Genomic DNA, 25000 nt, shown 5'->3' on the forward strand with positions numbered 1-25000 from the left:
AAAGGGGGGATGAGGCCCCTTGGAAGGAGAAGGAAAAATCGTTACAGACGGGAGGAAGCCCATCGAAAGGAAGGGAAACGACGTTACCCACGAGAAGGGGGCCCCGCAGAAAAGGGTGAGTATGCCCGTTTTTAGGAGCTGATCCTTTGCTTTGCTCCCAGCATCCTGTTTCTTCAACCCCCAAATTCATCGGGGGAGCCCGCCTGCCGAGGAACGCCGGAGGGGCTGCCTGCTGAGGGGTGGGGCCACAGGAGTGCCGTCCGAGGATAACCCCTGGAGGAGCCCGCCCTGCGAGGATTTCTCGGAGGGGGCTGCCATGCGAGGAAAACCCTTTGGGGGAGCTGGTCCCAGGCAACCCCCGGGGGCTGCCGTCCCAGGAAAACCCTGGGGGAGCTGGGGCCCTGCGAGGATACCCTGGGGGAGCTGCCGTCCCAAAGGGTCCCGGGGGGAAACTGCTGCCCAGGAAACCCTGGAGGAGCTGCCCCTCCCAGGAAAAACCCCGGAGGAGCTGCCCCTACGAGGAAACCCTGGAGGAGCTGGCCCTCCGAGGATACCCTGGAGGAGCTTTCCGTCCGAGGATACACTGGAGGAGCTCCGGCCCAGGAAAACCCCGGAGGAGCTGCCGCCGAGGGAAAACCCTGGAGGGCTGCTGTCCGGGAAAAGGGAAACCCTGGGGGGAGCTGCTTGTCCGAGGAAACCCTGGAGGAAACTGCCGTCCCAGGAAAACCCCGGAAAGGGGTGCTGGGCCGGAAAAGGGAAACCCCGGAGGGGCTGCCTTCCCAGGACAAAACCCCGGGGGAAACTGCCCTCCGGGAAAACCCGGAGGAGCTGCCCTCCCAGGAAACCTGGAAGAGCTGCCCGTCCCCCTTTTGTAAAAGAGTGAAAAATTCTCTTTACAATTTGTACAGTTAAAAAAATATTTATTTTGGGCTCGTAGTCAACATCTGGGAAATAGCCTCCGGGCAGAGCCGGGCGTGTGGGGCAGAGGACCATGAAAAAACCCCTTTTTATTTTTTTCAGAGTGACTCCAATGAACCTACTTTTGTTTTAATTGGGGGTTTTTTTCCCCCCTCAAAAAATCATTTGAGAAACAACCAAAAAAACATATATAAACGAACACGACCCCCAGTGAGTATACAAAACCCCCGGGGGGGGTTCTCCCTAGGTTTTTCTTAACCTAATCTTTCTTAAGGGCAGGGTTCGTGGTCAGATGTTTCCCGACATAACCAGTGGGACAGAGTTTACCGGGAAAGGGGAAAGGGAGGTTTAGTGACAACTGAGTCAAAAAGCCCGGGGTTTAAAAAACAATAAAGGTTTTTTTAGGTCTGGGCCCGCCATTAGTTTTCCGAAAGGAAAATTGTATTTTGTTTTGGTTTAAATCTCCAAATAAAGAAAAATGATGGCAGTTTTGGGGTGGTTATAAGGATCAAAGGGTTTTTCATTTAGAAAAACTAAAGTAGTGTTTCCCTTTTGAAGGGGGCCCGGTTTGCATTCACACACCCCACACACACACACAAAAAAAAAAAAAAAAAAAAAAAAAAATACTTTCCGTTTATTGGGCCACTAGTCTGAAGAGGGATTAATTCAAAAATTTTCTGCAGCTGGAGGCCCTTTTTTTGTAGCAAAAGTGCAATTCCCCCTCCCCTGGTATATTGTCCTAAGCATCCAATTTGAAAATTTGAAAATATTCGTAATTTGGGCGGAACCCCGGCATTAAGGAAAGTTTTAGCTGTGAATTGACGTCAGTCTTCTGTTTATTTTACGAACTGGTGTGTTATTTTTCCACCCCTGGGGTGGAATCCTTCACATTTGTGAAAATTTTTCGTTTGGCATAAATTTTTTCCCCTGTCCCTTTTTGGGAAAAAAAAACCCCGTCTGTGCATTGGGGGAGTAGGAAAATTAAACCCCCTTTCGTCACGGAATTTGGGTTTGGTTGATTTGACGAAAGTGTTGGTATGAAAAATTCCTTTTTATAGGCTGGATTGGGCGGTTGCCTCTCTCTCCTCTCCTCTCTCCTTCTCCTTCCTTTTCTCTCTCTCTCCCCTCTTCTTTCCCTCTCTCTCCTCCCTCCCTCCGCCCCTCCTCTCTTTCTCTCTCTCTCCCCCCCCGTTCTCCCCCTCCTCTCTCTCTTCCTCCCTCCCCCCCCGTCTTCTCTCTCTCTCTCTCCTCCTTCCCTGCCTCTCTCTCTCTCTCCGCTCTCCCTCCCCCCCTCTCTCTCCACTTTCTCTCTCTCGCCTTTCTCTTTTCTCCCTCTCCCCCCCCTTTTCTCTCTCTGCTTTTTCTCTCCCCTTTTATATTAAATTTTATATATATAATAAAAATAATAATAATATATATATATACATATTATATAATATATTATAATTATAAAAATATATAATATTATATTAACATATATTATAATATTTTCATTTTTTTATTCTTTTGTTTGTTCATTCATTTGGGTATTTTTTTTTATAATTTTTTTATCCATTCATGGCATTACATTATCATTACCCCTTTGTTATGCAGTTATTATCATCATTATTATAATTATTTTCATTATGTTATTTTGTTAGGGTTTTAAATTTTAAATTTTTATTACCTAATTTTTATTTTTTGTTATTCTGTCCTTCTACATAACCAATATACTTTTGTACTGCGACTGTTACATTTTTTATTATCCGATATTCATCACTGTCGCCTTTACTTCAGTCAGTGTTTTTTACGGGTTTTCCCCGTCCTAGTGTGTTATTTATCCCCTGGGCCCTCTTTAACACAAACCATCTCTCAGTTTTAGCCCCGGGAGTTTTGTCGTAAGTTTAAAATAGCACTTTTTTCCCCTCCCTCTCCCCATTAGTAACCCCCCCTTCCTCCTAAAAATTTGTCTTCAAGTTTTTTTATTTATTTTCTTCGATTTTGTGTTTTTTACGTTTTTTTCATTTTCCGTTTTTTTTATTTTTTTTTTGCTTATTGAAGTTACTTTTTCCCCCTTTCCTTTGCAATTTTTTCCGGTGAACTATTTCCTTTTTATTTTTTGCCTTTCTCTGTCCTTTTTTTCTTTCCTGCCTTTTTTTCTTTCTTGGTGTTTCTTATTCTTGTTTTAAGGTGTTCCCCCAAAAAGCCTTTATTACTCCTGTTTCCCCCCTAATCTTTTCAATTCTGTCCCTTTTGTCAGTCTGCCCCCACCCCCCCCTTTAATCCCCCGATTCCCCACTCCCTTTTTCTCCCACTTTTTTTTATATTTTCTTCTCATCCTCTGCCCCCTTCTTTAATGCTGCAGGGGATATGAATTTTAGTTTTAAATAAAAAAACCCACTATGATGAACATATTTAAAGAAGTATAGTAAAATAAAAAACAAAAAAATAGTAAGTTCATTTTTAAATCAAAAAGGATAAACGACAAATCTGATAATAAAAATTGTCAAGTCTATGCTCAAACCTGCATGATGAAGAAACAGTTTCTTCTATAAAGATGTTCATTTAACAGAGGGAGAGAAAAAAAAACCCCCTTTTTAATTTGGGTGATTTTAAGCAAAATTGGCAAAAAAAACAGAAGGAAAAACCGTAGTGGGGAATCACGGAATAGGCATGAATGAGAAGGGGCAAAGCTAGTCGATTTTTCGGAGGCTCGACAACCACATGATTACATTCTTCGAAAATAGACTAAAGCAGAAGGGCATGGAAGTCGTCTCGGACATCAAAAAGGGCATTGACTTCACAATTTAAATAGGGCGATAAGTAAAAAAAAAATGGGAAATTTTTAATAAAATAAATGTTGGTAGCGACCAAGAAGGTCAGGGCCAAAAATTAAAATTTAATTCAGAGGGGAAAGGAACAATCTCATACGAAAACGGCAGCCAATTTAGCTAACTTGAAAACCAGAGCGACATGATTTTAAACTTAACATAAAAAAAAGAATTTATTCAGCGACGAAAATTCAAAAAGACCAAATCAACAAAGCTCGCAAGTTTCGTTAAAAAAAAAGCAAAAACAAAAACGGGGTTGTAAAAGTTTACCCCAAAACCTTTTAAACATTTTTCCCCAGGGGCTTTTAATAAAAAGCATATACTGGAAACCCCATCTCTTGTGAAGTGGGTCCCCCAAAAGATATTCAAAATTACTGAGGTGGCAGTCACACACCTTTTTAAGATCCACAATGGCCTCAAGGAGACAGTAAAAACCCTGAGCATGACCCCTTTCTTTCACCAAATCAAGGCTTTACCCCCGCCCCTCCAAAACGAAGGGGGCCGTGGCAAAAAAGATCAACAGACGTTCCCCCTACGATCGTGTGAAACCTCAGCCCCCAAGAAGTACCCCCAAAAAAAGGTGCACTGTCCTTAGTTTTTCAAGCCCCCAACCCGAATGATATGATTTTAAAAAATCGGTTCCAAAACCCATAAAATGGGAACCCGAGGTTTTTTTCAGATCAAACAATGTTTTTAAACAGCTCGGTTCGAACATAACAAAAAACCTGCCCAACAGATATCTCGTTGCGGTGGCGAAGGGCATTCAAATGCTGCAACTGGAGGGCGCACGTTTCAGTTGCGGATCCTGCCTCAAAAGAAAAAAAAATTTGAAAACAAAATTTAAAACAGCTTTGGAAAACAAAAAACACTGCTCCCCCCAAGCCCCAACGTCGCCCACTACCTGCCAGACTAGCACACCCAACATTACCCCCAGGACAATTCTGCCTCCACCTCACCAATACAACACATTCACACTTGACACAAACTCATACATACAAGCCATCTTACACGTAGCTCTCATTGCTGCTAAACACAATGCAAAGAAATTCGCATTGTCCCTATATGTTACAGAAAAACAGTTTCTCAGTTTGTTGTCCCAGAAAGACTTCGAAACGACAATTTTGACATCCTGAATCCCACAACACCAAAACCACAGCAACTGAGAGCTTCATATCCCACAAAACCCTCGTTTTGAAACCCCCAAAACAATAAAAACCAAAAAAAAACTGCACAAGCACATAACATACAAAAAAACAACCAACAAAAAAGATTTCACCACCAAAAACATGCACGCCAAAATAGACAAAAAGGATCCCTCAATTCTGCAGGCTCGTCGTCATCGTTTGGATGATACCATCCTTGGAGGGAGCTGTTGCCGTGCTCCCTTCTAGGGGGTGCTTGGGGCAGCGCGGGAGATGGGAAATTTTTCCACCAAACCCCCAGGACCCCCGCCCTGTGTCTGCTCGCAGGACCTCCCGCCCCCGGGGAACCGTTGATCGGGGGCTCGATCCAAAACCGCAACCGGGATGGGAAAAAGCCACGAAAGGGTAAACCCAGATAAAATGGGTTTTCCCCCTGAGGGGCATGCAAACGTCGTTCAAGCAAAGAAAGGAAAATTTTTTTCGATCCATAAATATTTTACGATTTCTAGAACAAGAACCCCCGGGGATGTGGTCCTACTGAATTCTATATCCATCACGAATGGCTATAGAATTAGGTACTATGGTTAAACAACCAGGCAATCAGGGGATGGATTGCAAATGTGGCCCTTATCTCATAAAATTAAACCAACTCACCGTCATGAGAGGGGAGGGAATTCACCCTCCCCATTCAGCCACCCCTTCTGGAAATCAGGTTTTTCACCCCACAGGGCCCCCATTATCCTCCCCTACCCTATATAAACCCAAAACACAAATTACCTCTTGCGAAGCTCAGTTATACAAACCTCCCAGTCTTCATTGCCTGAGATATCAACGCTCCCCTATGACCTACCCCACAGAATCCAATGCACACGGTGGGCAATTTTCTTATTTGAAACCAAAAACCCCATACATAGGCCCGGGGCTTCTTCACTTCATACACCCCAAAGGGAAAGGGCCCGCCTGACCGTTTTGGGGGAACAGGGCAGCACTTGCCTACCACACACCTATAACCCAGTCCAAATGTTAATTCAGACCACATACCCATCATAATTAAAATTTCCACATCAATACTAAACAAAGAAATACGGTCTTTCCGGTATAAACAAGCAGACTGGGAGTCGTTTAAATGAAAATTAAATGGTCAAAATTTCATTTATGTTGACAGGCCGATTCCAAACAAAAGATGGGCTTTGGAATTAAAACTCACTTCCTCCCCTCAATATGCTGAGCCCTCCCCGGGTCTCATATAAAACTGCATATCTTTTCGCCGTCTGAAAGGAAAAAAGTCTCCTACCTGTTTTCGAATTTTGATTCACTCAAAATTTAAAAAAATTAAATATTTTCGATGGGACTTACCTTTTTAAGAAACAGTCTCGATAGTCTTGATAATGACGACAAAAATATTGGAAGATTATTAAAACGAGTAGAATGAAAACAGAATTCGCAACTACGGGAAATTTTTTTTTTAGCAAAAAAATTCAATCCCTCTCAGCCCGGTGTAGCCTCGCGCGGCATAAATTTTCTCCACACCCGGTGGTGGGACGCTTTAGTTTAGGTCAGCCTGATTTGCCATGAGGGGAAGGGGGGGGGTTTGCCCCTCGGGCCCCAATTTTTTTCAGGTAGGCCCCTTTTAACAGCCCAGGTCCCTCCAAGTTTCCCCCTCCCCCAAAAAGGCCTTTTTCCTTTTAGCCCGCAAGCTCCTCCACTGGTCCGCCCCCCAAAGAACCCCCGATTTTTGGGACCCCTTCACTCAGTTTTCAAAACGGATGCTACCTCTTGCTTAGGGTTTTCCCGGAGCCCCCTGCTTAGACAGCCCGCCAGAGACTTTCGGAAATTTTGACAGGGGTGAAGCAGGAGTGTTGCGTTTTCGCTTTCTTCATATGAGAGGGTGTGACACAAGATAAGATTTGGCCTGCTATTCCCTGGCAACTCAGGGAGAACTCCCCGACTTGGACTAGAAGGCCATTATGTTCTCCTCACAGAACCAAACACAAGGAAGAATCAGCAAGCCCACCCTCAACCAAGAGCTCCCTCATTTGGGGTCCCCACCGGGGTCTTTTTCACACCACAACCTGCTGGTTGTAGAAAACGACGATCACAAAAAGAGACTTTCCCCCTACTCCCATCAAAACCCCAACATTTGCCAAAACCCCCCACCGGAGATGCTACAGGAAAAATGCTCAGTGATTTCCCTTCATTTTTTAAAACCGAGTTCCGCATACCCAACCCGGGAGAGCACGAAAACAGAGTGTACCACGACATCAAGACAACAGGACCCCAGTCCTCTTGTTTCCCTCGCCTGAAACCAGAGAAACCCCATGCCGCCCAAACTGCTTTTGCTGAAATAGAGCACAGGGCATCTGTCCAAGGCTCCAAATCCCGGGGGTCCCTCTCTCCACTGGTTGGGGCAACTCGTGGGGCCCCCGCGCGATTTCCGGGGATCAAAATGCCCCCCGAATCACCGAGCTGGACTATTACCCCATGCCAAAAACACCGATGACAGCCCGCATAAGTGACCCCACATTTTTTCGAAAATGGATCTTCTTAAAAGGGACTTCCCGGGACAATTCACCCAATTACGCCCCCAGATGGCTATATTACAACCCTTTTTAAGCTATGTTTTCCACATCCACTTTTTGGGGTCAGGGACACGGTGCCACTTTTTAAGAGGATTTTTTGGAGAGCTCCAATTTTGCATGGTCTACACCGATAATCCACACCAGCAGCATGTCCCCACAGCCTTCACCTTCGGAGGGGAATGGCCTGAGGTCAACCCGGAGAAAGTATTTTCGGTGTCAGCACAAACAATTCCCTGGGTATAAAATCAGATCCAGGGGTCCCCACAGGCAAATAAAAAAAGGGGGAGCTACACTCCAATTTTCCCCACCCCCAAAATCCATCAAGATAGTCCAGCTTTTCCCAGGGGGAGAAACTATATCATCCAATTTATCCCTGGTTCCCAGCATTCTCACCCTTTCTGGGAGGCCGTCGCCGGTGCAAGAGGATAGCTTTCTCACCCTACCAAAAACAGCCCTCGTCGGGGGCTACTGTCTTAGCACGCCGCCAACACACCAGCTCTGCCCACCACAGACGCCAGCAAAGTTGAAGTAGGAGCCTCCTGGAGCACTGGCATTCTTCGCCGGGAAAGCTCTGGCCACCGGGAAAGGATTTTACAGCACATTTGATAGAGAGCTCCTGGCAGTAAATATTGACCCTGGTCAATGCTCTTTCCAAGTCGGGAGATGCTTGGTCAGAGTGGCAGCAACAGCTCCCCAGCCATCGCTAAGACTGGTTTACGTTTTTGAGACTCCCAGACTCCAGTCACGCATCCAGATCTCCTCCATTCAGCCGGGTTGACAACAAGGCTCTAGCAGTAGACCAACAGCGGGATCCCAAGACCATGGCCTACGTCATTACCAACCTTTGCTGGGAGAAAGTCATCTGTCCTCTGTGACATCAGCACCGGCTGCCTCTGCCCTCTTGTACCTACCACATTTCCAAGGTACATATTTGATCTTCATCAATGGATGGCTCACCCATCCATCCGCAGCACCACCAAGCTTGTTGCAGAGAAGTTTGTGTGGCACTCCATGAAGAGAGATCTCTGAGACTGGGTAAAGAGCTGCGAGCAGTGCCAATGCAGCAAGATCCATCCCCACACCAAGCCACCTCTCCACGACCCAGCCCACATGATGTTTTGGCCATATCCATGTGGATGTCATCGGACCTCTCCCACCTCTCGACCGCTCTACCAGCTGGCCCGAGGCTACGCCTATGGAGGATGTGACGACCAGATCCTGTGCCCAGGCACTCCTTGGCTCCTGGATCGGCCGTTTCAGTCTCCTGGAGCACATAACGTCCAATAAGGGAGTGAGTTTTACCTCAGACCTGTGGAGGGCTCTAGCGCAGCTCCTTGGCGTCACTCTGCATTTCACAACGGCATACCATCCATAGGCTAATGGACATGTTGAGAGATGGCATCAATCCCTGAAGACAGCCCTCACTGCCCATTGCACCACAGCCACATGGACTTTGCAGCTCCCTTGGGTGCATCTTGGGTTCAGGACAACGGGTAAGGAGGATCTCCCCCACTCTGCAGCCGAGATGGTATATGGTCAGCTCCTCATTGTACCCAGAGAACTCTTCCACAGTGACGGCTCGATGTGACACTCAGATAGAGGACCTCTGCCAGGTAGCCCGGCAATTCGCTCCCAGCAGACCCACCCATTGCTCTCATTGCCTGTCCTATACCCCACCAGGACTGGACATGGCTGATTTCGTTTTTCTCTGCAATGATGACCAATGCCACCCCCAGGTCCTTCAAGCTTAATAGACAGATTGACTGGGTCACCACAAAGTGCCTTAAACCGGCATTCATCAGTGCCTCGGACCATGATGATACCACTTACACGAGATCCGCACGCCATTCTCGCCCCTGCAAGATCCTTGACCTGTAGTCCTTTCTTCCTCAATAAGTGGATGTATTGTGACGGATGCCACAATCACTTCACTCAGCACCAGCGCAGCCTCGCTCGGCATAATTACCGCCGCAATAGTGGTGGGATGCTGTCAGTGAGGTTAGCGCTGATTCGCTATGACACTGGAGAGGGGTGCACCCACTCGGCCAATAAACTCTCGGCCCTGACCTCACTCTCCCGGGTTGTATTTATAAACATGGGGGCAAAAATTAGACAGACTACTTGCACCTTGAGTTACTCGTAGTCCTACCATGGAACTTGTAGTACTGTCAATTATTTTCGAAAAGAAATGTAAAAAAGTAGCGTCACTGCCCCCACCCATTTAATTATCGTATGGAACAAAATAGTGTTTGTAAAAAGGGGAATAGTGTAGAAGATGAAATGAGGAAAGGGAGCGATAGATTGTGTAAGCTGAAGGCTTTAATGTACGGTTAGGCGTTGGGTGCAAAAATATAAAGGTCGTAAGCTAAATGTAGCCGAGGAGAGCCTGTCGGGGGAACTCCCCAAACGCAATGGGTGAGTAAAATGATTGGGAAAAGGGGCTGGTTTTAAGGGGGTCCAATAAAGACCCTTTTTTCCTTTTACAATTTGCGGGGGAGACGGAAATATAAAATTTAAACGAAAAAACTTTAATTAAAATAAAACGGACAGAAAAATATCGAAACATAAAAGCACGGGACAGTTTAAAAAAGAAAAACTTAAAAAAACCACGAACATAAAATCACTGGCACAGTAAACAGTAAACGGAAAAAAGAAACGTAAAAAACGATAAAAAGGGACCAATCCTAGGTCACTTTCCCCAATAAAAATTTCCACAAAGTTTCTCACTTCCTGTGAAAAAAATATCAACACGACATTTTCTTAAGGAAGGGCCCATTCCGGGGCTATCGCCTTTAGTTTTCAGACAGGGCAAAGACCAAACCCCGAATCCCCGCTCTTGTTTTAGGCCTCCCCCGTTAACTCTCCGGGAGACTTTTTTCAGGTGGGTTTTTTCTTTGAATTTTTTAAATAATTAAAAGTACGTTAAAAGAAATCTAAAAAATTAAAATCATAATTTCATATAATAAAAAATACTAAAAAAGTCACTGACGTAAATGAAATAAAAAAATGAGCTTTTTTAAAAGAACCATTTCAAAATTTAAAAAAATCCAAAAAACCTATAAAAGAAAAATAAAAAAAAATTTTTAAAAACATTGAATTAAAAAAATAAAATCGGGAGACTTAAAAAAAAAAATAATTAATAATAAATACTTAAAATAACCCCAAAAAAATACCCAATAATTTTTTTTTGGGGGAGGGTTCCCCGGAAAAAAATAATTTTTATTAAAAAAATATAAAATTAAAAAACTCCCCTTTCAAAATTGGGGGACCCCCCAAAGGGGGATGTCTTTTTTGGGGTTGGGGAAAGGGGGCCCGGTGGCCTGTTTCTAAAAAAGGAATTTTAAAGAATTCCCCCCCCCTATACCGGTGGGGGGGAAAAACGACCCGGGGCCCCCCGGGATTTCCCCTCAGCCTTTTTGCGAAATATTGGTTCCCCTGTGGGAGAGGGTAGGTGAGAAGAGATACAAAACGGGGTTTTTATACCCTGGAGTGAACGAGGAGAGGTTCGCGAAGCCTTTCACTAAAACCTCCTCTTCGGGGTGCGGACTAGAGCCTCTCTGAGTGAATACCCTTTGGTGGCTTTTTGACTGGAGGGGGAGGAAGAAAGGGTTCAAACAATGAGCCTGTCTTGTAGATGGAAGGGCATCCCCTTGTTTCTCCCCAGGGTTTACACCTACCCAATTTTACGTGCGTGGCTCCCTGGCTTTGGGGAGAGGGAGTCCTGATTTGAGCGATCCCGCATGAGTATGCCCTGCATCTAGCAACACCCCCTTTTTGGTCTCTTATTCCGCAAAAAGGTGGTTGATCTGGGCCCGGTCAGATCAATCAGCGGGTCCCCTTTGGGGGGCCCAAATAGTAATTTCGCTGTTGACACTACAACCCAGGGGGGCGGTATAATGGCAGGGGGGCCCTGATATAACTCTCCCACCCCTGTGCTGTTAGACATTAGTTCAAAACATACAGCTTTCCCTTGTTGGATTCGGTGGTGGGTGGGGGGCGTGAGATTGGGGATTGTTTATTTAAAATTTTCTTCGCATCAACAGCTAAGGTCTTTTGCGGGAATGCCTTTTTAAATGAAAAATTTTAAAAATTTAAACTTTTAAAAAATCTATCAATAAAAATCTTTCAAATAACAAAAATATATTTAAAATAAAACATAAATATTATGCTCCAGTGTATAAAATTATGCTAAACATTAGCATGATTAGATTTTATTGAAAAATTTGTCTCCCCAAAGGAAAAATAATAAAACCCCCTATATCACAATCCTTCCCCCTAATTTTTCAGTAAAATGGGGCAGACAAGTACATATGTCTTTGGTCTGAGAAGTTTTGGGAAACTTTCCCCTACATTCGATTTTTAATGGCTCTTTGGGACCCTCAGAAAGTGCTTTTAGCCATCATCGGCCCGTGGTGACCAACGTGCAACGAGCTTCTGCACTCGGTAAGTCAGGTCCCTGCGGTTTGGCGATCCGACTCCCCCAATACCGAAAAAACCGGACCTGACCTGGAGTATACATCACAGCGGCATATTTTTAAACCGCAAAATCCCGCAAACTCCCACCCATCGGCTAGGCTCTGACCAGAACACAAATTTAAACTCCGAAAAAAAGAGTTTAATTTGATTTAGGCGTTTTCCCTTTAAACCAACTGGGGACCCCGGGGTTAAGAGCCAGCCGCGGTCGTGGAAAGAGACTAAAGCGCCCCGTACCCTCACACCCGCCGCCGCCGTTCCCCGATCCAGGGAGCTACTGTTTTTACCATTCAGATTTGGGAGCAGGGCCGTCGGTCCCTTGCTATGGGCCCGGAAAAAGATAGCGGCGGTCTCTCACGGCCCCGAGGCGCCCCTTATGTCCACGACAACAAATCCCCCCTGCGGTTTTTTGGTGGACACGGGAGCGGAAGTAAGCTCATTCCCCCATCCTACAAAAAAGACAATCACCTGCTTTCCCCACGTTGGAGGGCCCTTTGGGCCCACAAATGTCGGTAAATGTCCACGCACTCCTTTCAACGGCCCCCCCACTCAAAGCTCGGGGTTTTCCTAGTCGCTGACGTAAGTACTGATCCTGGGCGATTTCCGCCCCCCACAGATTCACAGTGGACCCCTTTGGGGGAGTCCCTTGTGCACCAGTAGGGACCCGCAGCAGCCTCGTCAGCCCTGGTACGTGTCCCCGGATATAACCAGTGCTACCCAACCAGTGCCCTTACAGAGCGGGTCCCTGCATGAGTTTCCAGCACTGACGAAGCCCATCAACATGGCAACGACACCACCACACACTGTCAAGCACCACATCGTCACGACTGGACCACCGGTCTATTCCCGTTGTAGGCCACTCGCACCAGATCGCTTTCGCATCACCAAGGCAGAGTTCGAGCACATGAGAGAGCACCTTGTATGTAAGAAGGACAGCGACTGGTATCCCTGTGGGGATTAACGTCACCTCAACACAGCCACCGCACCGGACCGCTACATCCTCCCGCACCTCCAGTCCTTCACACGCGAGCTCTCGGGATGTACGATTTTCTCTAAAATTGACCTCGTCAGAGCTTACCATCAAATCCCCATCACCGAGGAGGACATCCCAAAGACAGCTGTGACCCGCCCTTTGGTCTGTACAAATTCCTGCGAATGCCTTTCGGACTCCGCAACGCCACCCAGACCTTCCAGTGCTTCATGGACGATGTCATCCATGGCCTACAGGGTGTCTTCGTCTACATCGACGATATACTCATCGCCAGCAGCAGTAGTGAAGAACAAACCCGCCATCACCTCCAGGCCCTCTTCGACCGCCTGCAAGGAGCCGGAGTCGTCATCAACCCTGGTAAGAGTCTCTTTGGAGTCACCTCTCTCACCTTTCTAGGTCACGCGATTACCGCCGACGGCATTACCCCAGTTCAGGAGAAAGTCAGCAGCATCAGGCAGTTCCCTAAGCTAACAACAAAGAGACAGCTTCGGAAGTACCTCGGCATGATAAACTTCTTCAGGAGGTTCATCCCGAGGTGTGCACTTCTGCTGGCTCCTCTGCAATGTCTCCTCACTCATTCCCGGTCAGGACGCGGCAGAGACGTTACCTTGGACCTCTGAGGCGACTGAAGCTTTGAGGCTAGCAAAGACACCTTAGCCTCGGCGACCCTCCTCAACCACCCGCAGCAGGGAGCGAGGCTCAATTTAGCTGTCGGCGCCTCAGACACCGCCATGGCAGCAATTCTGCAACAAGACCCAGGTAATGGTTGGCAGGGGAAGGACTTCCACATCTTGACGGACCACAAGCCCCTCACCTTCGCCCTGCACAGCAAAGGAGCGACATTTAGTCCCCGCTTGAAGAGGGGCACCTGGATTTGTTGCCCAGTTTACCACTGACATACGACACAACTGAGGCACCAACAACCAAGCTGCAGACGCCCTATCCAGAATCACGATATCCATGGTAGGTGCGAGCAACACCCTGATCAACTACCAACTGGTTCGCAGGGAACAGCAACAAGACCTTTCCCTCCCCAGGCTCACCGACGGGGATACCTCCTTTCAGCTAGAGCAGGTTCAGCTTCTCGGGCCACCATCCTCTGTGTCACCTCACTGGGCCGACCCTGTCCTTACATCCCTCCGTCACTCCGCCGGCAGTTTTTCGAGGCTTACCACGCTCATAGGGGAATCCAATACTTCATCAGGAGCAAAGTCGTCTGGCCTGGCATCAATAGAGACGTCCGGCAGTGGTGCCGCACCTGTATCGAGTGCCAGCGCAGTAAGGTTCACCAACACACTAAGTCTCCCCTGCAGGTATTCCTCGTAGCAGACGGCCGTTTCGAGCATGTACACCTCGACGTAGTCGGCCCTCTACCAGCAGACCAGGGTTACAGCTACGTCCTGACAGTGATTGACTGGTTTACCAGGTGGCCTGAGGCCACACCTATCCAGGACACTACTGCTGCCACCATTGCCAAGACCTTCATCAGCACCTGGATATCTCGCTACGGGACTCCAGCGACGGTCACGACCGACAGAGGTCCTCAGTTCGAGTCTGAGCAACACAGAGTTATCTTTTAGTGTGACTCAGTGCAAGCCAATCTTAAACCCTCCCCTCACTATGGTTTTATGATTTTAGGCTCTTGTTTGCTGCAAGGCACTATGAGTTTACAATTTAACAAAATAGAAGGGTTTTCGTAAGATTCTAGTCATTTTAACTGCTGAAGGATGGCATGTAACTCTGCAGTGAAGATAAGGCGCTAAGAAAGATGCCAGATGCAGTTTCCTTCAGTCACGCTGCAAAGCCGACACCTTTTTCAGACGTGAAAAATTGATCTGCATTGATTTGGTATTAGAAATAGCTGAAGAAATTTTTTCTCTGACTTCGCTTGGATCTCTCCCTTTCGCCCAAATCCAGCCGATTTGTTAGCCAAGGGGGAAAGGGGGGATTCCAACACCCAGAACCCTAGTGACACAAATTTAAAGATCTTCCACAACCACCACGTGTGGGTCGCCCCCCAAAATAGAGTGAAAAAACCCCACAAATAGAGTGAAAGAACCCACAAAATATAAGCATTTTGTGTTTTATTTTAAAAACGTTTGATGTGAGGCACCTATGTAACCCTTGGGGTAAAAATTAGACCCAAGTACTTCACCTCTGGACAAACTGCAGGGGGTTTGTCCCTAAATAGAAGGAAGAATGGTTTTTTCCCTCTTTTGTGGAAAGAAATTTTTATGGTCTTACTTGGGGAAAATTTGAACCCTTATTGTTCCCCACTGTAAACCTGATTTATTGCAGTGCATTTTCCCTTGCACACCCTGAAAGCTTCCCCTGGCAGTAAAAAGAAAGACCCAATACAGTTTACATGGACAGATTTGGGAACAACCTTACAATTCATTTTTTGCAATGAAAAAAATAGGGTCACACTAAGACATCCCTTGGGGACCCCTTCCAGTGATCTTCCGGTTAGAGAAACTTTTTCCCACCCGAACTCAAAACTTCTGTTAGAAAGGAAAGTTTTGATGAAGGAGGTAATGCCCCTCTTAAACTAATGTATACAGCTTCAAGGGTATCCCATGCCCCCATGGTTCATAAGCCTTTTCTAGGGCAAAGAAGACTGCAAATGTGACATTCCTGTGTGGGGGAATTCTGTATAGCAGTTTCCTCCTTACAAGTGCATCTGGGCGATCTCAACTTCTAAACCATTTTGATATGGGGCAGCACGTTTTCCTTTTCAGAACCATGTCAACCTAAAATTACCATTTTCTCCATCAGCTTGCAGAGCAGTAGTGGGGAAAAATTGGTTGTTTTTTCCCGGGTGTGGAAGCATCCTTCCCGGGTTTAGGGCGGGAATAATTATAGTCTTTCCACGTGGATAGCCCCGTACCACCCCTAAGATCTTTTGAATGGGTCCAACAGGAACTTTGGGGCTTCTGGTAAGTGAAATATCATTTGGTATGGAATATCGTCCTTCCGGGGCATTTTTAGGCAGAGCTAAAAAAGCAGAGCTATCCCTTTGGAAAAATGGAAAAGTGTATGGAGTTCGCTGCAGTCTACTGAAGAAACGACATGGGTGCGTCCTTTTCAGCCGAAGAGTGGAAAATGGGGGCAGTGTAAGTGCCCCAGAGGAGTCTCTCCATCTATTTTTCTGTGTTTATCCCACTATTTAAAAGAGGTGGTAACAGTGAGTGTCTTTCCAGCAATCTTACGCACCAGATTTAATCGAGGGAGTACTTTTTCCCATGATGCCCCCTCGGGTTTCCTTTACCCACCCCCGGGCCTTGGCGGGGTTTTTTGTAGTGGATCAATGACATTGGGGGGTGCTTTTTCAACTCCCTTTAAATCCCCGTTTTCCTTGCTCTAAGTTGTGTTTCATCAGCCACCATGGTACCAGAGGTCGAGGAAATGTCCACTATTTTCGGAAGGATTTCTGCTGAAAGGTAAATTTTGTGATGTGAAGTGATTAACAGCTTCTTGAAGATACTAGAAACTTTCACAAACCCGGGAATACTTTAAAAGATTCCAGTCGCATTTTCAATCCCCCATCTCTGCACTCCTTTGGCTGGAATACCTTTCATCCTGAAAAAGTTTTTGGAAAGTGGTCATTTCCATGGACCTCCCAGTAAAATTTCTTTGGAATCGGTGAGCCAACGACGGGGATTTTGGGAATGTCCCAGTCTGAATTTGGAAATGTGTGGGGTACACACAGTAAAACTGCATCTCCCTTAAGAACAGGGACCCCAAAGGGCCCAAGGGGTTTATGGGAGGAAGGAGATAGATCAACAGTGTAAGGTCGTGTCAAGCCTATTTCACACCCGGGGAAGGTGGATGCCTGGAAGGAATATCTGACGACCAATATGCTACTCCTCCATTATCAAAAGTCCTAAATGGGGTTGAATTTTGGGAAACCTCTCAGGGAAATCGGATGATTTTCCCTGGTATAATCTCTTTAGGGAACAAAACGGGTTACATGAAGCTATCAGGTTGCAGTTCTTTCCCTTTTTTCATGATTCCCCGACAGTTCCCTTTGGGTTTGGGATCCAGTTCCAAACTACTTTTCAGAGGTGTTTTTCAGCACTTGTGGTCAAGGTTTTCCCCCCCACCTTTGGCTGTCCTTTCCCGGGTCTTGGGAGAACTTTTGAGGGGTTGTTTACCCGTTAAACTATTTTTCACGGTTCCTTTTTACAGGCTCAGGATTTTTTTCCCGGCAAGGATGGACCCGCAATTCAGCAATTGGGGACTGAGGTTTAAAAGGGAAATGATAGAGGTGTGGTGTTAGAAGCACGGAGGGTAAGGATTGGTGGAAGGGGATGGGTAGAACCCAAGCAAAAGATTTTCCCGGGTGTGAAACAGCACACGGGCACACGCTTTTCCTCTGGAAAACTAATTTTCCTTGCTCTTTTTTACAATACTTTGTTAAATTTTAACTTTTACATTTCTTTTAAAAAACTTCAGGTTTTTTGCGTGATAACAGCATATTGGGGCCTGGACAGTTGTTATCTGATGACCGTTGACCCCACTTACATATACTTGGTTTTTCCAATTTTTCCCTTTAAAAATGTAAAGAGTTGGTGCCAATGCCCAAACCCTGGCAGTGGAAGGGACGCATAGGGTTGGGCACATATGGTTTACCTTCAGGGGGTCCCTGCCCAAATTTAAATGATTCGAAGGATAATGTATTTAAAATTAGAAGGAAAGTGGTGTCGACGTTTCCCAAACCCTCAATTTTCTTTTGAAAGTTTTACTGCCACACTTAAAATTCCTAGTTCCCTTTAAAAGTTTTCCTAGAAAACCCCACAGGTGTCGGGAAAAAAACAATTCCCTGATGAGGGTTTTTTTGAGGGAACATAAATTGAGCCCCCGGGATGTGCAATTGATGAGAGGCATCTCGTCTGGGACCCTCAAAATATTAATTCCATCTCGCTTTTGGGGGATGCGAAGGGTCTTGTGACATACCCCAATATTTGATGTATTTTAAAAATACAAATCCAGATGATACCCCAATGGTCTTCACCACTAGGTACTTACTTAGAAATACTCTCTATTTACCAGGAAATTGAGAAAAACCCGGAAAACCCTTACAATTCCCATTTTTTCCCTTTGGAATGGAAAGGTTTCCCGAGTGACATGTCATGTTCCGAAGGAATGGTGGGATTTGGAGGCGAGGGGGGAGAGCTATCTATGTGTAAATTTTTAGGCCCCAAAAAATTAGAAATTTTTTATTTCCTCATCCCCCACCCACCATGGGAAACCCAAAGAGGGGAAACTATATAGTTGGGTCAAAATCTCGCAACAGCCAAAGGAGTAATGAGGAAATATATGCAGCCCCCATTACAGTTGATGGCAGTCGTGGGACCCAGCGCTACCGACTGAAAAGTGCCGCTTGACCCCAGCCCTATTTGACCACCGGGCATGATAAAGCCACCTGTTTACCCGAAAAAACAAAAAGAGGTGTGTGCTAGCTGCAGGCCGAGGTGCGCATCGCCAACCCCTAGACTCCGTTTCCTGTAATATGGGGTGCCCCAAAAAGGCAAAACACATGGGAGAGTTTCCCCGGTCCAAGATGGAATAACCCGGGGGGGGTGATATCCAGCAGAGGACCCCCATGCTGGCCTCTCCCGACAAACACCAAATCAGGGGACCTCTGAGTAAAACCCCCCCGATGTCCTCCCTGACCCCAAAAGGGGGGGGCACAAGGTGAACCAGCCAAAACAGCTGCTGCTCCCACAACAGCAGCCCAGAATTTAAGCCCAAAGGGCGGTCTGAAAGACAAGGCCGGAGCGACTCTGAGGGGGAATCGGACACCCCAGGTGTTTAAGGTTTCCCCCTAAACTGAAAGGGTTTGACAATGTACCAATGGTAAAAGCTTTGGAAATGCAGCAAAAAAAAACTGGTTTTGCAGGAAAAACCCAAAGGGGTTAATGATGGGAAAAGTGTGTCCTCGCCACCGAACCCCCATGATTTGGGGAGTCAAGATGGTGCTCTTGGCTTCTCACACATATGAGTGGGCTGATCAATCACCCCCACAGGGCGGGACGCTTCCCCAAATTTGAAAGGGAAGAGCCCAACCAAGCAAAACCTGGGACCTTGAAAGGGGGCCCCAAACAACCCGATCGGGTAACTGGGGGTCCTACAGCCTAAGAACATATGTACCTTTTAGTGCTTACGGCCCAAAGATTGGGCACCCCCAGGCTAGCTGCAAGGGGAAAACCCAAATATGGGTTTAGAAAGGCACACAAAACGAGGGGTGCCTTAAGCAACAAGGAAGGGCCAAAGGGACCAAAAGCCAAAAGTCCCAACTGTGCCAAGGGGCATAGTCTGCAGCCCCCCCTAAAAGAAAGGCTTCCCCCCATTTCTAAAAGCGAAAAAAAGGAATAAAGGGTTTAAAAAACACGGAAAAGCCTCCCCAAGAGACGATAATCTCCCTTTGAAGAGGAAGATAGAATCCTGTTAACTGCGTAATACAGCGAGAAACACCCCTGGGGGGGGGCGAGTGAAAAGGGGGAAAAGGGCAGTCAGGTCGCCATGACGAAAAGCCCCACACTACGCAGCCTGAAAGGGAGGAAGCTGACCCCCCCGGACGAGACTCAGAGCTCCCAAAAGGCTCCCCACCTCCCATTGGACCCAGGGTTTGCCTGACAACAGATGAAGATCCCTCAACCAGTGAGGAATTCACAATGAAGTTGTCAGACTCTTACACAACTGACTCTGAAGCCGAATATAATGATGTCCAAGTAACATCAGAAAAATTTCTAAGATTAAGGGGGAACATCTATGGCTTCATACAAAAGCCATCCCCCAGCAATAGTGCGTAAGGAATTTGACCGCCCAAGCTCCGGGGAGACATTAATAAGGGGACTTTTTTCGATTCTCAGGTATCAGCTTCATCTGCCAATCATAGCTGGCAAAAGAGGCTTGATCCCCTGTTCAGAGAAACCAATCCCTTGCCCCGAATACCCAATGCACTATTTTGTCGAATCTCTTCTTTTGAGACCCTGGCTAGGGGCCCTTCGCCGGGCCCAAAATGGAAACCCTTTAAAAATCCTTTGGGCCCCATGTCTTAGAAGCAAGCCCCCCTAAGAGAAAAAATGTGGAAGTGCTTGAAGAAAATTTTATCAACCCCTAAATTAAGAAGCCTCACAGATTTCCCTAAAATGGCCCAGGGGTTATAAAGACCCCCGGTTTTTTAATAGGGTTTAAAGAAAACTTTTCCAAAAGGAAAAAGACCTCTGAAAACCCTAGCCCTCAAAGGGAAGCAGTCGGGGATCCCAAAGGAGCTGCCAAAGGTCGGCAGGAAAAGTGTTGGAATGTTGACCCTTTTGGCCACCAAACCCCCCTTACAGAGCGTGGCAAGGGTCAGGCGAGCTCTAGCCACTCGCCCAGATGCACACACACGACCCTGAAGAGAAGCAAACAACTATTCAGGAGTTTTCGTGAAACAAGCACAAAAGTCTGCCAGCTGAACTGAGGACAAAAACCCAAAAACACCTACAACCAGGCAGACTTCCCCAATCAGAAAGGGGAGTGAACCCATATCGGATGTTTCTTTTCTTGAGGAAAATAAGCAAACCCACAAAAACAATTCTACAAGCCCCGGGTTCTGATGGGATCTTGTACCCCTATTTTAATCAGGGCTTTCGTAGCTTGCATTTTGCAATCACAAAAAGTCCCGGGGAAACTTCCACTCTACCCCAGAGCTGGAAGAGGGCCATCATAGTTCCCATCCCAAAACCAAAGGAGCCAAGGAAGTACTGCCCCATCTCTCTCCTCAGCTGTCTGGGCAAGACAGCCGAGAGAATGGTACTAAAACGTCTCCAATGGAAAATGGGACCCCACATGAACACCTCCATGGGTTCACAAGGGGCATGAATACAGCACACAGCATAGAAACGCTCTTAAGCACAATCAGCACTGTCACTTCTGTCTAGTATTCCTAGACCTGGAGAAGACTTTTTAATTAGCAAGTCCTCTTGCTATTCAGGAGGCCCTGATCCAGATGGAAATCAGAGGAAAGCTCTTGGCGTGGATAGGTGAATATGTTAGGAACAGAACAGCCAAAGTCAGATTCCAGGGTCATGTATCATAGCACATGCCACTAGAAAATGGAACACTTAAGGATGGGATCCTCAGTCCAGCCATTTTCAACACCCTAATGTCCTGCATCCTGAACATACAGCACCCAGTGGGGTGCAAGACCATCTCCTATGCAGACGAACTTGCAATCATCTCTGCTGAACCACACTACCTAAGTAAAGCCCCAGCACTGTCTGGACTTTGTATCTGAGGAGTGCTGTAGGACTCCTCAGATACAATGTCCAGACAGCACTCGGCTTTACTGTAGGACAAGACTAAAGATCTCTGCAGCCAAATCCAAAGCCATGGCTCTGAGACTAAAGGTTCAAGGCACAAGTCTGAGAATCCAGGGAATGGACTTGTTTGACCGAACCAAAGCAAGACTGTCTGTCATGAGAGGAATGTCTGGGATGCACATAGGAGCTAGACATAAAGTACCAAGATCATTCTATGTACATGCCATCCGTCCCATTGTGGACTATGCTTCTGTCTCCCTGATTGTTGCAAAGCCAAAATTAAGAGAAAAATTGGAGAAAGTTCAAAATGAAGCTGCCAGGATCATTCTGGTTGCCCCAGGGTAGACGAAGGCTCTCAACCTCCTCATAGAGGCAAACCTTCTCCCCCTGGAATTATGAATCGATCTAATGGCAGCTCAGTTCTTTTCAAAGGTCTTCCAAACTCCCAGGAACACAAACATGAGACAAAAAATACTCAGACGCCTAGGACAAGACCACGAGCCGTTTGCAAACAACTCCTGGCAGTCTCACACATCCAGGGTGTTGATATGCTATCAGCTCAAAGAACTACTTGCCAAGGGAATGGACCCCCCCCCCTTCCTGACTTGCACCATGCCTAGTCTAAAGGTAGAAGCTGAGAGGGTCATTGCAGACATCACTCCTCTGGGTAGTAGAACCTACTTCATGGATGGATCAGTCGATCCCTTAAACCACACCACAGGCATCGGCTTTGCCACGCAATCCATGAGGGTAACAGACAATGCCTCCTTGCTACAGGGAGAGGCAGTTGCGATCATGGGAGCCCTAGCCCATGCGTCCCTGAGGGAAGAACACGTGATCATACATACAGACTCCAGGGCAGCCACTGACTGTCTACAGCAAAGCTCATCCAGAGACAACATCTACCTCCTGACCACTGTCCTCACTATAGCACAGAGGATTCTTGCTTAGGGTAGAAGAATAATCATAAGCTGGGTCCCTAACCACATAGGCATCTGGGGGAATGAGCTTGCTGACAGAATAGCTGACATTGACAGGTGTATGCCCCCTAACCCCATGATCATAAAACCGAGCCGAAAAAATCTTAAGGCAGAAATGTAATGCTACAACTCGTGCCTTCCTCCTGCAGCTTCACAGAGAGAAAACGAGATCCTCCCCTCGGTCAAATGGTACTCAGACGCAACAGGCTATGAGCCTCTGGCACTCTCTGAAGCAATCAGTAGAGGTACCGAAGTCATTCTTCACAGAATCAGACTAGGTTACCATTGCACATGGCAGATCATAGAGACAATTGACCATGCAGAAAGGTGTTGCATGCACTGTGGCGCGCCAAACGCCATGTTGGCACATTACTTACAGAATTATGAGCACACAATTTTTGAGACAAGGACCGTCCACAACAGCCGCCGGGCTGGTAATGAGATTATGCCGCATGCTTATACCATGGCGGCAGGAAAGCCTGCTGGCAATCCCGCCACTATGGTAAGCAAAGAGTCAGAGAATAAAATGAGACAGCCATAAATACTAACACAGGCTGGACCATATGCGTGAAGGCCCGGGTGAAGCCAGTACTTCGCAAATCTCAAATGAATTAATGACCTCTGAGTTTGACTCTTCTTCCACTCAAGGCCTAAGCTCCTCAATAGGCCAACCTAGGCTTCTCCAACAACTCTATACATTATACACAAACGACCTACCAGACACACACAGACTCGCTCACTATCCTCTATGCTGACGATTGTACGCACTAAGCTCGACACAATGCGCTTTCAGGTGTCGTTCAGCACATCAAATGATGAACTCGACACCGTCCCGAGATGAGAGTATATATGGCGTATCAAGACTAATGCGACAAAAACAAAAGCTCTCTTTGTAAGACCACAAAAACTTCCTCCATACGACAACATTTACCTCAACACTTTCGATAGACTACAAGCATCTGTCCAAATCAGATCCTCTTATACCATCCTTGCTTTAACCTTTGATACCTACATTCCATTTCACTTGCATATTAATTCAAAGGCTGCCTTGGCAAGGAAAACCTCACATTTGCTTTATCGATTTAAAAGTGCGGCCCCACGCACGAAGCTACATCTATACAAAACACTGAATAAACCTTTCCTCCCATACACACCACTTGCACTCACACAAACAGCATACAATATCTAGTGCAAACTCCAGCTTATTCAGAATAAAGTACTGGATCTATATGATAGATTGGGATCGATTTATTACATCTGAACACCACGAGTAAGCTTCTCTGCTTCCTCTGAACATCGAGAGGCGTAGGTTGGTTTGTAAACAGATCGACACATTCCGTGCTTGGCATACCGACTGGCTGGATAGACTCAACACCATCTTTTGTTCCAGCCGGAGACCGGGATTAGGCCATGATCTATTTTCTTTGGCATGGGACAAAGAAGTGGATGTAGTTTATTTGGCTTGGCCGCATCCTTTGAAGCCACCTCCTACTCCTTCATTTCACCTTTCCCCTTCCCCTATCCCTTGTTTTGTTCAGTTTTTGTTTAGTTTGTGTTCTCTTGTTCAGTTTTTTTAACGTAGTTTGTTTTCTTTTGGTTTGTTGTAACCCTTTAATTTCTTAAATTAAAACATAACCTCCCTTTGCCACAGCCCTCACATCCCCACTTATAAATACTTTCACCTCGTCACCTGATGCTACATGACTGCCATAACTTGACCCTCACTATTTCATTATCCTTTGCCATTGCGTGGACCCCACTATCCCACTGGTTTCCGGCACGTGACTCTTGCTACTAGTATTCGCACCAGGACCATAAATCCTTTGTCGTAAGGATCTATGCGAGCCGAGGAAAGAAGTGTCACGGCCAGTGGCGTTAATCCGCGCCTCTCCCTAAGTCCTTCTGCCGACGAAGGGGAACCTTCTGTTGACACAGGCGGGAATGGCGAGGGATAGCCCTGGAGTCACGGTCGAGGAGGCGGTGCCCAGAGCACACCGCAGATGGCGCCTAAACTGTTAACTTTTTCCCCAACCTCCCTGATAATCCAGCAGTTGTTCGGTATAACGGGGTTCCGGGCTGCGCGCTCTGACCCACTTCCCACGAGAACGCCGCGAGTGTGCGACCTTCAGTGCGAGCACGAGCTTAAGGTCGTAGGGTACTCGTACCTTACGCACCGAGAGTTGCAGCCTCGTGTAGCAGAGGACACCCTCACCGAACACAAAAGATACAAGATGGCGCTGGGCCACCCCCACCCTTTTCCTCCTTTCAAAGAACCCACTGCAACTATTACCCCAAGCTTTACCCTGCATGCTGGCTCCTTTTTCTTCTCCTAAAATTCATTTTCCTCCATCACTTGTCCTTCCCCTATCCCCATTCTTCCTTCCCTCTCTTCTTTCCAAACCTACTTACACCCCCCCCCCACACACACACACATACACACACATGTGTGTGTGTGTGTAAGTGGCTCAGAACCTTTATATATTGGTTATGGCTAATTGGGCACTAATAGTAGTTATGACGGCTTGAATCTTTTTGAGGAAGAGTACAACACAGTAAGGGAACACACGAGACGATGTTTTGGGTAAACGCTGATCGCGGGGTCGCGTGTCCGGTCAACCAGCGTTGGTGTGATGGTGATCTGCACACGGTGACCGCTGGGCACAAACTGAGGGTCAGACGAGGTCAGATATGATCGTCATCTAAATCCTTGCTGGCTTGATGGTTCTAAATAGACCACGTGGCAAACAGCCAGGTGGTCTGCTGGAAAAAAGGCTCAGGTGTTTTTGTTTGTGTGCGTT

The 25000-nt window shown here is 46.7% G+C and overlaps 1 protein-coding gene across 1 annotated transcript in view; it reads left to right on the forward strand.

The window, feature by feature from the left end:
• LOC119576691 (basic salivary proline-rich protein 4-like) overlaps positions 1-883 on the forward strand; it is a 4041-nt gene extending 3158 nt beyond the window's left edge. Inside the window, exon 3 of the mRNA XM_037924337.1 lies at positions 162-883. Within this exon, the coding sequence (XP_037780265.1) occupies positions 162-883 (722 nt within the window). The remainder of the gene's footprint in view (positions 1-161) is intronic.
• Positions 884-25000: the final 24117 nt, after the last annotated feature.

The sequence above is a fragment of the Penaeus monodon genome, chromosome 9, assembly GCF_015228065.2.
Source record: "Penaeus monodon isolate SGIC_2016 chromosome 9, NSTDA_Pmon_1, whole genome shotgun sequence".
NCBI classification, from domain to species: domain Eukaryota; kingdom Metazoa; phylum Arthropoda; class Malacostraca; order Decapoda; family Penaeidae; genus Penaeus; species Penaeus monodon.